The following is a 14,580-nucleotide window of genomic DNA, read 5'->3' on the forward strand; positions in this document are numbered from 1 at the left end:
AAGGAGGATGAGGAAATGTTCAAGGAAGTGAAAGAAGGGGCTGGAGGTGGAGAGCAGTGCCAGAGCACTCTGCCAGGTGTCACTGTCACAGAACCAGGGGAAGGAAAAGGTCCAAAAGGAAGGAATGGAAAAGTGCCAATATCACAAAAAGTCAAAACAGATAAACACTGAAGATGTCCGTTGAATTTAGTAGAGGTCATAGAAGACCTTGGTAAGAGCAGTTTCCATTTTTTATGAGGCCAGGACCCAGATTAACATAGGCCAAAGGATGAAGGCGAGATGACATGAAGAGAGTAAAGAGAGAGGAGGAGCCAGGGTCCCAGTGTCTCCTCAAATGGCATCATCCCCAGGTCACCAAGCATCACCCACTAGGCCCACCTCCTCAGGGTTCCACCACCTTCCAGTGGTGCTGTGGGCTGGGGACAAAGTCTTTAACACATGGACCTTTGTGGGCATTTAAGATTCAAACTATAACCAGGCATGTGGTGCAGGCCTGTAATCCCAGTGCTTGAGAGGCTAGCCAGGAGAATAGCAGGTTCAAAGCCAGTCGCAGCAACTTGGCAAGGCTCTGTGCAACTTAGCAAGATCCTGTTTCTAAGTAAAAATAGGTCTGGGGGTGTGGTTTGGAGGTAGAATGACCCTGGGTTTATTCCCCAGCAGCACGCGCGCGCGCGCGCGCGCACACACACACACACACACACACACACACACACACTATAGCAGCAGCTTTCAACGAAGAAAGAGTGAAAAAGTGTGGTGCCTGTGACAAGGTTGAGGATGTAGGGCAGCTTGACTGCCAGGGAGAGACCGGCCCTGTGGAAGAGACCTTTACCAGCTGGCCAAACATTTAGGACACAGGCAGGATGTGAGGCTTGAAAGGGTATTCAGAGCAGAGAAAAAACATGAAATTCAAGCATGTTTGTATTATGGAAGGCTTACTACCAGGAATTTGTGGGCAAATTTTTCTAACCTGATCTTCTATCTTGTTAGCACATTTAATACATAAAATTAACTCTCATTTGAAAAATTAAGGACATGATAACTAAATGATCTCATTAGAAAAAAAGCTATTTTTATGTTCTAATCATGTTGTTAGTACCTTTGGCTCTGTTCCTGTAGAAAGAACTGGAAGTCTTTTCTATTACACTTGAAAGTACATAGAAAAGTATTCTTGAAAGTAATGCTTTATTCATGCTTCTTTCTCAGTTTGTAAGGATTGAGGGTTTTAGCACCACTGGACACATAGGACAGCTCAGCAAGTGAGTTCTCTTTCCCTGCCCCTTTTCCTTCCCACAGAAGGCACTTGGGGATCTAGTTTACAGTTGGAAGGGAGAAGGGAGCCCGTGAGGTGGGGCAGACAGGGCTGATTGGCTTATTGTGTTGTCAAGTGGAATGTCAGGAATGAGGTCACCTAGACAGTGGTGGAAATGAGCAGTGATGGAAATGTTCTCTGTGGCGTACATTATGGCAACCACTTACTACAATGGCTGTAGGATATTCAAGAAGGGCCTGATGCAACAAAAGAACTAAACTTTTTTAATTTACTTATAATTTAAATTTAAATAACCACTGATGGCTCTTAGACAGTGCAGGTGTAATAGGAAAGGTGCTACTTGGCTGAAAGCTTCAAAGAAGAAGTGGGCCAGGTGCCTAAGGACAGGTGAATGTCAGGTGTGTGGCTGGGCTGGTTTGGGGGGAGTCATAGATAAAGGACTGGACTTGAACTGTGGCCATAAGAGCTGTAAGGAGAATGATCTAGTCAAAGCAATGGATGAAAAAGACAACTTTGTAAAAAGTAGGAATCAAGATTAGAGGGGAACATTTCTGATTAAATAACCAAACAAAAGAAATAATTAAATATGTACAGAAATTCCAGGCTGGAGGCATAGGTTATCCTCACTGGCAGCAGAGAAACATTCATTCCAAACTAAATACTAGGAACATTTGCCAAGTATTTCAAAGAATTGGGCAAATTTCAGGAAGTATCATGCAAGCCATGTAATACAACATAGCAATACTGTGTAGGAAAGGGTCGGAAAAAATATAAATTATAGGGACATGGAAGCTGTAACATTTTACACAATGGGGTTTCAGTGTCATTTCCTTGCATGAATGTTTATTTGTGATGAAGAAGAAAGATTTCATGGCCATAAAGCTTTAGCCAATCAGTCCTGTCTTGTTTCATGTATGTTATGAGTTTCTACTGTCTGCTCAGCAGCGTGCAGCAGTGTATTGTGGTGAGGTTTGTAGTGAAAAGAAAATATGCAAGAACAATTGTGCTTGAAAAAATAACCAGTCTTGTTTACAATAGAAGACAAATTCATAATTGAACAGGTGGGTGACCGTTATTTTTTATTTACTTATTTTGCGGGTCTGGGGATGGAGCTCAGGGACATTTGACCTCTGAGCTACACCCCCTGCCCTATTTTTTATTCTTTATTTGTTGAAACCAGGTCTCACTGAGTTGCAAAGGGCATCACTAAGTAGCTGAGGCTGTCTGCAAACTGCGATCCTCTGGTCTCAGTCTCCCAAATGCTGGGATTACAAGCATGCGCCACCACACCTGGCTTTATTTTTTATTTTTATTGTGTTACTGAGGATTAAACCAAGGGGCATTCTACCTCTGAGTTATGCCCCAGCCCCTATTTTTATATATTTATTTTGAAACAATGTCTTACTAAATTGCTGAAGCTGCCCATGAACCTGCAATCCTCCTGCCTCAGCCTCCCAAGTACTGGGATTACAGGTATGGGCTGCCATGCTCCAGTGGATGACAATAATTTAAATATCTAAAATTAATGGCACAGATGAAAAGTGATATAAGCTCAATTCTAGGTGAAGTAAAATGTCAAAGACGGCTGGGCATGGTGGCCCATACCTGTAATCCCAGTATTTGGGAGATTGAGAGAGAAGGATTGCAGGTTTGAGGATAACTTCAGTAAATAGTGAGACTCTCACCAACCTAGTGAAACCTGCTTCAAAAAATAAAAATAAAAAGGTCTGGGGTGTGTGTCAGAGGTAGAATGCCCCAGGGTTCAATCCCCAGTAACACAAAAATAAAAATAAAAAATAGCCAACGAAGCCTCAATAGAAGAGAAGGCCTTTAGCCTGTGCTTCAAAGGAAAATTATTCCAGTAAGTCAAAGCACTTCTGCAAGTGTATTCCACAAAATGTTTTGCAAAAGTTTCAAGATAATAATTAACTCAGAATAACTGTGGCAACCTCTTTTGTCCAAATGGAATTCTGTACCTGGTGATCCCTGTCAAAGTCTGTACGGCTTGTTTGCTTTGCCTAAGCACTTCATTCACTTTTATGGACACAGAGGACTACAGCCCTCACAAATGCACCTTCTTCTGGAGTCCAGTATCGGACTTATGTTATTCCTCATTGAGAAAGTTCTCAGGGTTGGTTATATTCTGAAAAGACAAAGAAGACAGTGAGGAAGGTGTGTTTGAAACAGTAATAAAGAGCCTGGAATTTTGGAGAAGAAAAAAAAAAAAACTCTAGTGTTTAGAGAGCAAGATTCGGTTTCATCTAGATTTTCTTTTTCAAATAATTTCACAGTGACTCCTGTAGAGAAAGGTGGGGTTGTGCTGTGTTGCCTGCTTTCAGCTTTTGTAGCTCTCCAACGCACAAAGTCGATGAAAAATGCTCCCTAGATTGCCAACAGTCCGAGCACAGCTGTTCAGATGCCATGGGGTCCCGGCTTCCCACCCAGTGCAGGTCTCCAGGGCCGCAGAGGTGCTGCCTGAGAGGAAGAGATTAACGCACTGGCACCTGGAGGATCCTGTGAGCTCAGAAACGTAACAGGGAAGAGGAGGGATGTTCAGCAGAATGAAGGTGGAAGGGAAAAAAAGCAGAGCTAATGCAGAGAAAACACTCCACAGGCCCAGTGTTTCACTCGGGAATACAAGGAAGCCCTCAACTCCAGTCCTTTCCTTTGGTAATAACAATTATTAATCCTGAAAGAAATAAAGATCAAACCCTAGAAGGCGAGGAAAGGATGCTTAAGATGGAAAGCTTAATGTGCTCCATTGACTCGTGGCTTCTCAACTTCTTACTTTTGCTTCTTTCTTTTTGGCCCTTCGGTGTTCACGGAGGAATATTCAGAAAGAGGTAGTTTTTCATTAGTTGTGATGGAAATTGTACCAGGGTGTATCCGTTGGGCCACTGGAGGTACTGACATCGCTCTCAGTTTAACTGAGCTAAAATCAAATATGCTGTGACCAAACACTCAGCCTTCTGAAAAATGTCAGGAAATAAGTGAAAATCAGTGAACGTCAACTCATTAGTGAAATGCTTGAAGTAGTTGTGTATGTGAGTGTGTGCGTGTGTGTATGTGTGTTTGTGTATGTGTTTTAGTTGCTGGGGATCCCCAAAGGCATTCTTCCACTGAGCCACCCTTAGTCCTTTTCATTTTTTATTTAGAAACAGGGTCACACCAAGTTTCCCAGCCTGGCCTTTCTGATCTCTTACTCCCAAAGTACTGGAATTATAGGTTGTGCCACCACATCCAGCTTGAGGTCATTTTAAAGCTATTCAACAGTCTGGGCACAGTAGTGCACACCTGTAATCCCAGTATTTGGGAGGCTGTGATGGAACGATCACAGGTTCGACATCAGACTCAGCAACTTAGCAAGACCCTGAGCAACTTAGGGAAACCCTGTTTCAAAACCAAAATGATACAAAGGGCTGAGAGTGTAGTTCTAAGGCAGATGCCCCAGGGTTCAGTCCCCAGTACTAAGGGGGGTGGTAAGAAGAGAAGTCCTGTGTTGTGTTTCTTTGGTACTGGAATAGGGTCCTCCTGCTAGGTTACTGAGGGCCTCATTAAGTTGCTGAGGCCAGTCCCAAACCTGCAACCTTGTCTCAGCCTCCCAAGTAGTGAGATTACCCACGTGTGCCACCACGCCTGCCTCTGTTTTAGATATTATTCTTCTGCTTATTGTTCACATAACTCAGTGATCGCAGGGCCAGCCTTGTCGTCTATACTTGAACTTCCTCAGTTACACAATCAGTCGTGGTCACGGCTGGCTCTTGGAGGCCTTGGTTCTGTGTACCGCGAGGGGTTGCAGGAATCCTTATTATAGAAATGTGCAGCCCGCTGCACACGCTGAACTTCACGTTTCTGGCCAGCATCAAGAACGTAAGACCTTCTAGTCATCCTTCATTTCTTGTACTCTGACCTCTACCATAGGTTTTTTTTTTTTTTTTTACCCTCACTATGTTTATTCCTTTATTAATTTTTATTCTTTTTAGCATTTAGGATCCAAATAAGCTGAAAATATAAAACCACATTCAGACTTACTCAAACAATAGAGAGAGTTTATCAACTCACACAACTGGAAAGTCTGGCTCTAGGTCAGGCTTCAGCGTTAGTTGATCTGGGGGCTCAGTGATGTCATTAAATATTTAGTTTCCTTCCTTTATTCTACCATTCACAGTGTTTATATCATCATAAATCAGACCCACTCCTTCTCATAGGATGGCTACCAGCTGCAGCAAGGGCACAGCCTGCTCAGTTGCAGTCAGTGAGGCCAGACGTCCACACAAGCATTCCAGGGAGACAGTGCAGGGCTGCCTGTGCACTGAGAGGAAATGTAGGTCCCTAACCCTGGACGACCAGTGCATATCTAACCATCTACTTACTACACTCTGCCCTTGCTGTTGTTTTGTGGTTGTATTTGTTTTGGGTGATACTTGGGAGTAAGCCCAGGGGCATTCTACCCCTGAGCTATACTCCTGGCCTGATTTAATTTTTATGTTTGAAACAGCCTCACTAAGTTGCTGAGGCTGGATTCTTACCTCTAATCCTCCTGTCTTGGCCTCTCAAGTAATGGGTTTACAAGTGTGTCCCACTATGCCTGGCTTCCCTTGTCTTTTCTGCAGCCTTTTCCCATGATAAATAAAGCTCCACTTTTTCATAGTCCTCCTTAGAGCTTCCTTTCTCCTTTTGACCTTTAACTTTTTTAAGTTTGGTTGTTGTTGTTGTTTTGGTCCTTGGGATTGAATCCAGGGCACTGTGCTAACAGGACAAGCTGAGGTACATCCCAGCTCCTCCTGACCTTTACTAAGATCCACTCGACCTTAATAGTTCCCCTCCATCCCTCTTTCTTCCATGCCCATACCACAGAGCAAGGAGGAAACACCAGCATCCTGTTTCCAGCTGCTCCTTCTACCTGCAGTGATACCCACAGGCCAATACCTTCACCCTGTGTAAAAGACCATAGTAGAGGAGGGGGTGTAGCTCTGGTAGAGCACCACTTCACAGGTGCAAGGCCCTACGTTCAATCCCCTGCACCACAAAAACTAAAAACACCTTTGAGGCTCAGGATCTTGTTGAACTATTCAATACCCTGTGCATGATGTCCTCTTCCAACCCCGTGGTTGATCCCCTCCATTCTTCAAAGACTTTGGATACTGGTTCAGTCTTCCTTTCTACCCTCAAGCCCCACAACCAAGTCATATTTAATCTACTTCAGGAATATTTTTAAAAATCATTCCTATTTCCATTTCCTAGTTTAGTAGCCCTTAATAATTTGCCCCATTATAGTAATATATTCTCTCTAGAATGGTTTCTTTAGTAAACCTTTCAACTCAGTATGATTTTGTGTGTGTGTGTGTGTGTGTGTGTGTGTGTGTGTGTGTATAATACTGGAGGTGGAACTCGGGCTTTCTACCTCCAGGCTATACCCCCAGCCCTGTATTTTTATTTGGAAACAATCTCACTAAGTTTCTCAGAGCCTCACTAAGTTGATGAGGCTGTTCTTGAACCTGCAATTCTCCTGTCTCAAACTTCTCCCAAGTACTGGGATTACAAGCATGCACCACTGTGTTCTGTTTAAACTCACTATAATTTGAGTGCATTCTCTAAAATGCAAACCTTATCACTTCTACTACTGATGAAAACCTTTCAGTGACTTTCCTTTTGCCTTCAGAATAAGATTGGGAATGTGGCTCAGTGCTAGAGTGTTTGCCTAGCATGTGTGAGGCCCTGGATTCAATCCCCAGCACTGCAGGAAAATACAGATTCTCAAAGCTCTTCCTTTTCCTCTGACCTTTAAGCCTTCTCTCTCCTTAACAGCCTTTGCCCTTGGGATCAGTCCAGTATATTGTTTCGGTCTTAACTCGCTGTTCCTTGAAAATCTTCCTCGTTACCTTCTCCCCACTGCAAGGCCAAAACAGCTGCCCCTTCTGTGATCTGCCAGAGTACCCTCTGCTTAACCATGCCATTGCTTATCTTAAAGTAGGATATTTATCCATTTGTCTTTCCTACTATATTAAGACGCCAGGATCCCACTGGGTTTGCCATTTTATCCTCAGTTCCCATCACAGTGGCCACATGTAGTTCAAGTACATAAATATTTGTTTAAGCAATGATGTGTGTGTGGGCAAGGGGTACTGGGGATTAAACCCAAGGGAATTTTACCTCCAAGCTATAACTTAAACCCTTTTTATTTTGAACAGGGTCATGCTAGGGTGCTGAGACTGTCCTTGAACCTGGGATCCTCCTGTCTCAACCTCCCAAGTTCTAGGATTATAGGTGTGTTCCACCATGCCTGGTGCATCTGACTTTAAAAAGACACTTATGGAGCTGGGCATGGTGATGCACCCTTATAATACCAGTACTTGGGAGGCTGAGACATAAGGATCACAGGTTTGAGGACAGCCTCAGCAATAGCGAGAGACTCATCAACCTATTGTATATTGTATAAATCTATTTATATTTATTTTGAGACCCTGTTTCAAAATAAAAATAAAATAGGGCTGGGGATGTATCTTGAGGTTGAATGTCCCTGGGTTCAGTCCTAAGTACAAAAAAAAAGTCACTTTTATTCTCTGTGAGCCTCAGTTACTTCATCTGTTAGGAGGGAGCAATGCCCTTCTTCCCTGATCGGGTTGATTTTAGGTCTTGCAAGGTAAGGGATGAAGTTTAGCACAGTGGTTGAGAGTGCTGGTTCTGGATCCACTCTGCCTGGTGTTTAATCTGAGCTCCCAGCATAAAACCAGCTATGTGGTCTTGAGTTACCTTCTCCAGGTTTTAATTTTCTCTAAAATGACAATGACCATAGTCTGAACCTCTTGGGGTTGTTGAAGGACTGAGCAAATGACTATGGAAAATGGTTTGAACAGCACACTATGCATACTACGTAAGTGGTAGCTAATAAATAAAATATTTTATAAAATATGTCATAAAAATACAGGGGGTTTGTAGAGGTAAAGAAGTGAGGGGAGAGAGCTATATAACACACACACACAATCAGCATCAATATTAGTTGAATGTTTTAAGGAAATAAAGTATTGGTGTTATTCTTTTTTTTTTTTTTCTTTTTTAGTACAGGTGATGGGACCCAGAGGTAATCTACCACTGAGCTACATCCCTAACCCTTTTTATTTTTATTTTGAGATAGGGCCTCACTAAATTGCCCAGACTGACCTCAAACTTGCCATTCTCCTGCCTCAACTTCCTAAGTTGCTAAGACTATAGGTATGTGCCTCCACACCTAGTATCATTATTCTTTTTTTTTCTTTTTCCTATGATACTGGGGGTGGAACTCAGGGGCTTTCTACCTCTGGGCTATACTCCCAGACCTATTTTTATAGTTTATTTGAAAACAGGGTCTCACTAAGTTCCTGACAGCCTCACTAAGTAGCTGAGGCTGGCTTCAAATCTGTGCAGTCCTCCTATCTCAGCCTCCCAAGCGCGGGGATTACAGTGCACCACCATGCCTGTATTCTTTTTTTTTTGCGGGTCTGGGGATGGAACCCAGGGACATTCGACCTCTGAGCTATACCCCCTGCCCTATTTTTTATTATTTATTTTGAAACTGGGTCTCACTGAGTTGCAGAGGGCTTCACTAAGTAGCTGAGGCTGTCTGCGAACCGTGATCCTCCAGGTCTCAGCCTCCCTAATGCTGGGATTATAAGCGTGCGCCACCATGCCCGGGGCTCAGTATCATTATTCTTAACAAGTTTTTGTTTGTTTGTTTTGTTTTGTTTGTTTGTTTAAATATTTGTTTAAGCAATGATGTGTGTGTGGGCAAGGGGTACTGGGGATTAAACCCAAGGGAATTTTACCTCCAAGCTATAACTTAAACCCTTTTTATTTTGAACAGGGTCATGCTAGGGTGCTGAGACTGTCCTTGTGTGTGTGTGTGTGTGTGTGTGTGTGTGTGTGTGTGTGTGTTTTACTAGAGATTGAACCCAGGGGCATTCTACCTCTGAGCTACACCCCCAGCCCTATTTTAATCTGAATTTGAAACAGGGCCTCACTATGTTGCCAAAGGCCTTGCTGAATTGCTGAGGCTGGCTTTGAACCTATGATCCTCCTGTCTCAGCCTCCTAGGTACAGGGATTATAGGCATGTTGCCACCATGCCCAACTTCCTTTATCTTTTACAATAACATAATAGTTCTACCAGGAATTATTTTCCACAAATAACTTGAAATTATTGTTATATGATTTTGTTATGTAAACAATTTATTATATGAATTCCATTAAAAATATGTGCACAAAAAATAAAAAATACAAGGACATTTAGTTTTGTGTATATGTGTTCACCTGAGAGAATCTGCTGTTTTAATTTTTTTAGTTTACTTTATAATACACATTTGTGTCTTGACCAGCAAAAATCGCTATCTTCTCTTCTTTTTCTGATTCTCTCTAGAGTTGGCAGTTCCAGGATTTTGCTCAGAATGACATTGGGAAGCAACGTGGCATCGCCCTTTCAGACAGTGTCTTCCTGCACTGCAATGGGCAGAAATGTCTTGAGATGGGATCTGTCACCAGAGCAAATTAAAACGAGAACTGAGGAGCTCATTGCGCAGACCAAGCAGGCGTACGATGCTGTCGGAATGCTCAGCGTGGAGGAAGTAACTTACGAGAACTGTTTACAGGTGCTGGCAGACGTGGAAGTGAAGTACATAGGTGGGTAGGACGCACACGTGCATCAATATTTATTTTTGTGAACATCTACAACTATTTTTGCTTTCTGGCTTGACAGTCTGTGGTTGCTGTTTTGTAAGGGACTGGTTTTTGTATAATGGTTGATTATCTGTTAGAGTTAAATTGCCTAAGATTTATAAATTTTATTACATTGGCAAAGGTACTATAAAATGTACACTCTTATTACACAGTTTTCTGGACAGCATTTTGACAATATATGTCAAAACTTTTTTTTTTTTTTTTTTTTTTTTGCGGTACTGGGGATGGAACCCAGGGGCATTCTACCTCTGAGCTACACACCCAGCCCTATTTTTTAGTTTTTATTTTGAAACAGGGTCTCATTGAGTTGCAGAGGACCTCACTAAGTAGCTGAGGCTGTCCACGAACCGTGATCCCCCTGTCTCAGCCTCCCAAATGCTGGGATTACAAGCACGCACCACCACATCTGGCTAATATATGTCACAGCTTTTAAGAAGTGGATGGCCGGGCGTGGTGGCACATGCTTGTAATCCTTGCGCTTGGGAGCAGGGACAGGAGGACCGTGCAGGTTCAAAGCCAGCCTCACTGGCTTAAGAGACCATTTCCAAATAAAAAAAATATATGAAAATAGGTCAGATAGGTCTGGGAGTGTAGCCCGGAGGTAGAAAGGTTTCCAGGAACCCCAGTACCACCAAAAAAGAAAAAAAAAGAAGAAGTTCATACCTTATCCCAGTAATTCACAACTAGGAAGTTCTCCTAAGGAAATATTGAAATACAGGCAAAATTCTTGTATAAATAGGTACTCATAAAAAAATGCTCTTATATAAAAAAGAACCCCTAAATGTAAAGCAATAGAATTGTGAGTTTATTTCAAAATTTGATGTCTACATAAATTATGAAACATCCATCTTCTATAGCACTATATGGCCAGTAAACTCATCATTAGAGGCAGTATTCAGGGACACAGGAGAAGGAGACACACACAAAAAAAACCTGGAGCTGAAGATGTAGCTCAGTGGTCAAGTGCTTTCCTGATGCAAATGAGGCCAAGGTTCAAGTCTCAGCACTGCGCGCACGCACACACACACACACACACACACACACACACACACACACACAAAGAGAGAGAGAGAGAGAAGAAGAAAGAAAAGCCTATTCTGTCAGCTTGGAGTGATGGTACACTCCTGAACTTAGGAGGCTGAGACAGGAAGATTGCAGGTTCTAGGATGGTCTCAGCAAGCAGTAAGACTCTCAGCAACCCAGCAAGACCCTGTTTAAAAAAAATAAATCAAAAGGGCTGGTAGCTCAGAGGTGGAATGTTTCTAGGTTCGATCCTCAATACCACAGAAAAAAGACAAAATGAGAACATGGAGAGAATAAACACTTTGTGTATTTACATGTATGAGGGATACTAGGGATTGGACCAAGGTTGTTCTACCACTGAGCAACACCCCAGCCCTTTGTTATTCATTCATTCATTCATTCATTCATTCATATTCATTATTCACTTACTTATTTTTGTGTGTGACTGGAGATTGAACCCAGGGGCATTCTACCTGTAAGATACACCCCCGCCCTATTTTACATTTTATTTTGAGAGATGGTCTTGCTAAATGCCACACATTAAACCTGTACTGGATTATAGGTGTGCATCACTGGTACCTGCCTAACAAATTTTAATAATAGTTATATTAGTCAGTGTTCTCCTGAGAAATAGAACCAATTGGGTGTGTATGGGGGTATGCTTTTTGTGTGTGGAGAGAGAGGAAGATGCACGTGTGTGTGCATGCACACACACACACACACACACACACACACACACACACTTTTTATAGAGCATTGGCTCCCATTATGTTGGAAGATAGCAAGTCTAGAATCTGCAGTGGGCCCAGGACCTAGGGAATCTGAAGGCAGTCTGTTGGAGAACCCCCCTTTCTTGAGGAGATGGATCTTTTTGTTATAATCAGGCTCTCAGCTGATTATTGGGTGAGGCTACCCACTTTATGGAGGGCAGTCTGCTTTACTCCAAGTTCACTGATTTACATGTTATTTCATCAAAAAACACCCTTCGTGTTAACACATAAAAGTAACCATCATCATCTTACAAATCCTGAGCTAAAACTCCTGAATGAAAGGACCTGGTTGGTCTCCGTCAGGTTGCAGGGGTGGAGGTGGTCCCAGTCGGCAGGGCTTCCCCCGGCCAGTGCAGGTGTGCCTTAGTGTGTGGCTTGCCCTTGGTTCAGGTGCTCACCTCTTCTTCAGGCACGAATGCCAGCATGGTGTGTTGGCTACTAACTAATGCAATTGACTGATGTAAAAATCAGCTCGGGGCGCACGCTTGTAATCCCCGCGCTTGGGAGGCGGAGACGGAGGATCGCGCAGGTTTGAAGCCTGGCTTAAGAAGACCCTGTTTCCAAATAAAAAAATATAAAATAAGTCTGGGAGTGTAGCCCAGAGGTAGAAGGGTTTCCAGGAACCCCAGTACCACCCAAAAAAAAAAAAAAAAAAAAAATTAGCAAGGAAACAAAAAGCTTTTCAAGATAATCACTTTAGCTGGACATGGTGACACATGCATATTATCCCAGTACTTGGGAGGCTGAGACAGGAGGATCACAGGTTTGAGGCCAGCCTCAGCAATAAACAAGATCCTGTTTCAATACTAAAAAATAAAAAGGGCTAGGGGTATAACTTGGAGGTAAAATACCTCTGGGTCCAATCCCCAGTACCAAAAAAAAATTATTATTATTTCAAACTTTGTTTTATCCTCAATAATAAAACTTTTAAATGTACTTTAAGGCTCCTGTATTGGTTCTTGCTCTTGACAAGTTTGTCTTCTGGGAGGCTGTGGCTGTAGCTCAGCACTCACTCTGCATGCATGAGGCCCTGGCTGCAGACCCGGCACCACGCACGCTCAGAGTGCTGTCTTTGAAAATGAATCATTGACATTTTTCAGTTTGGGGGTGATTTTTAAAATCTAACCTCTCTTATCTGAGTGTGTCCTGAGAGTTCATCCGCCCCCTGCAGTAGCTGTTTAGACCTTGTTGGTCTGTGCCAGGTACTGGGCACCACCATTGTTTATAGCTTGGCAGGGAGAGCAGAGTCTGGTTCCAGGTTTTTGTGGCAAAGGAAGGAAGGAAATGGTTTTCAGCACAATTGTTTGTTTTAGAATATGTTTCCAGCTTTAGGCTCCTGCATTTTATGTTGTTCATTTAAGTTCTTAAGAAATTTGGACTCCTTCTTAATATCTTTTTTAGGTAGTTTTTGAAATAAGCAAAAATCGCAGCTATTAACTATATCACTTAAACAAGTGCTGTCTATTTCAAATTTCAAATCTTTGATTTTATTTTCCTCTTAACCAACACACATACAGTTATATGTTAAGCTGAGCATGGTGGCTCATACCTGTAATCTTAATACTTGAGAGGCTAAGACAAGAGGATCACAGATTTGAGGCCAGCCTCAGCAATTTGACAAGACCCTCAGCAACTTAGTGAGACCCTGTTTCAGAATAAATAAATAAAAAGGCCTGAGGGTGTATCTCCAAGATAGTGTGCTCCTGGATACAATCCCCAGTACCAAAAATCAATAATAAAAATTAAAATACACTAATTGTCACAGTGTAGCCACAGTCATTATTATAAACCCTACTCATTTTTGTTCTATAGTATTGATTATTTCATTGATAGCAGAGATTTTTGCCCAATTAAAGTGAGAACATGAGCTGGACGTGGTGGTGCGTGCTTGTAATTCCAGTGTTTGGGAGGCTGAGACAGGAGGACCATGGGTTTATGCCAAGCCTCAACTACTTAGTGAGGCCCTCTGCAACTTAGATTCTATATACAAATAAAAAATTTAAAAATAGGGCTGGGAGTGTAGCTTGGAGGTAGAATGCCCTTGGGTTCAATCCGTGCACTACAAAAATAAATTGATTAAAGTGGGAACATAAATATATTAAAAAACCCAACAACCAACTTTAATGCTTGAGCATTAGAGCGGACCGAATTACCTTCTCCACTTAGTAGGAATGAGGGTGTCTCCAGTGGCCAGCTGCCTATTGCATGTGTCCACGTAGATTTCTAAATATCCTCTGAAACTCTATGGGATATTTGTTTACATGATGTGTGCATTTAAGGTAAAGTCCATAACTCCAGTTAGTTTTTCTAAGGAGACCATGGTTTAAAAAGTAAAAGTTCTCTTCTGAACAAACCCCATTGTGTCAAATTAATCTGCTGTTTCTTGAACACCCTTTTCTCTGCCAGGCCCCTGGCTTGCAGTCACTGCTTTCCAAACCCGTCCTGACCCCTCTTCCTCTACGTCCCACCTTCTCCATGGCACCTCCTGCCCTGCCCTCGACAGCTGCTGCCTCCATGTTAGTACCCCGTCCATTTGCAACAGCAGGCTCTGTCCTCCCTTATTCTTTTTTTTTTTTTTTTTTTTTTTTTGGTGGTACTGGGGTTCCTGGAAGTCCTTCTACCTCCGGGCTACACTCCCAGACCTAGTTTATATATTTTTTATTTGGAAACAGGGTCTCTTAAGCCAGTGCGGCTGGTTTGGAACCAGCGCGATCCTCCTGTCTCCGCCTCCCAAGCGCGGGGATTACAAGCGTGCGCCACCAGGCCCAGCCTCTCACTTATTCTTTTTATGTATCCTGTTATCTCC

General features: G+C 42.6%; 1 protein-coding gene across 1 annotated transcript in view; it reads left to right on the forward strand.

Annotated features, from left to right (window-relative positions):
* The window catches only part of NLN (neurolysin), a gene marked incomplete at both ends in the record, with an annotated part of 99,716 nt that overhangs the window by 29,880 nt on the left and 55,256 nt on the right, over positions 1 to 14,580 (forward strand). The window contains one exon of the mRNA XM_080719525.1: positions 9,665 to 9,924. Within this exon, the coding sequence (XP_080575651.1) occupies positions 9,665 to 9,924 (260 nt within the window). The remainder of the gene's footprint in view (positions 1 to 9,664; positions 9,925 to 14,580) is intronic.

The sequence above is a fragment of the Muscardinus avellanarius genome (genome assembly GCF_963383645.1).
Source record: "Muscardinus avellanarius genome assembly, chromosome: 1".
Lineage (NCBI taxonomy): Eukaryota > Metazoa > Chordata > Mammalia > Rodentia > Gliridae > Muscardinus > Muscardinus avellanarius.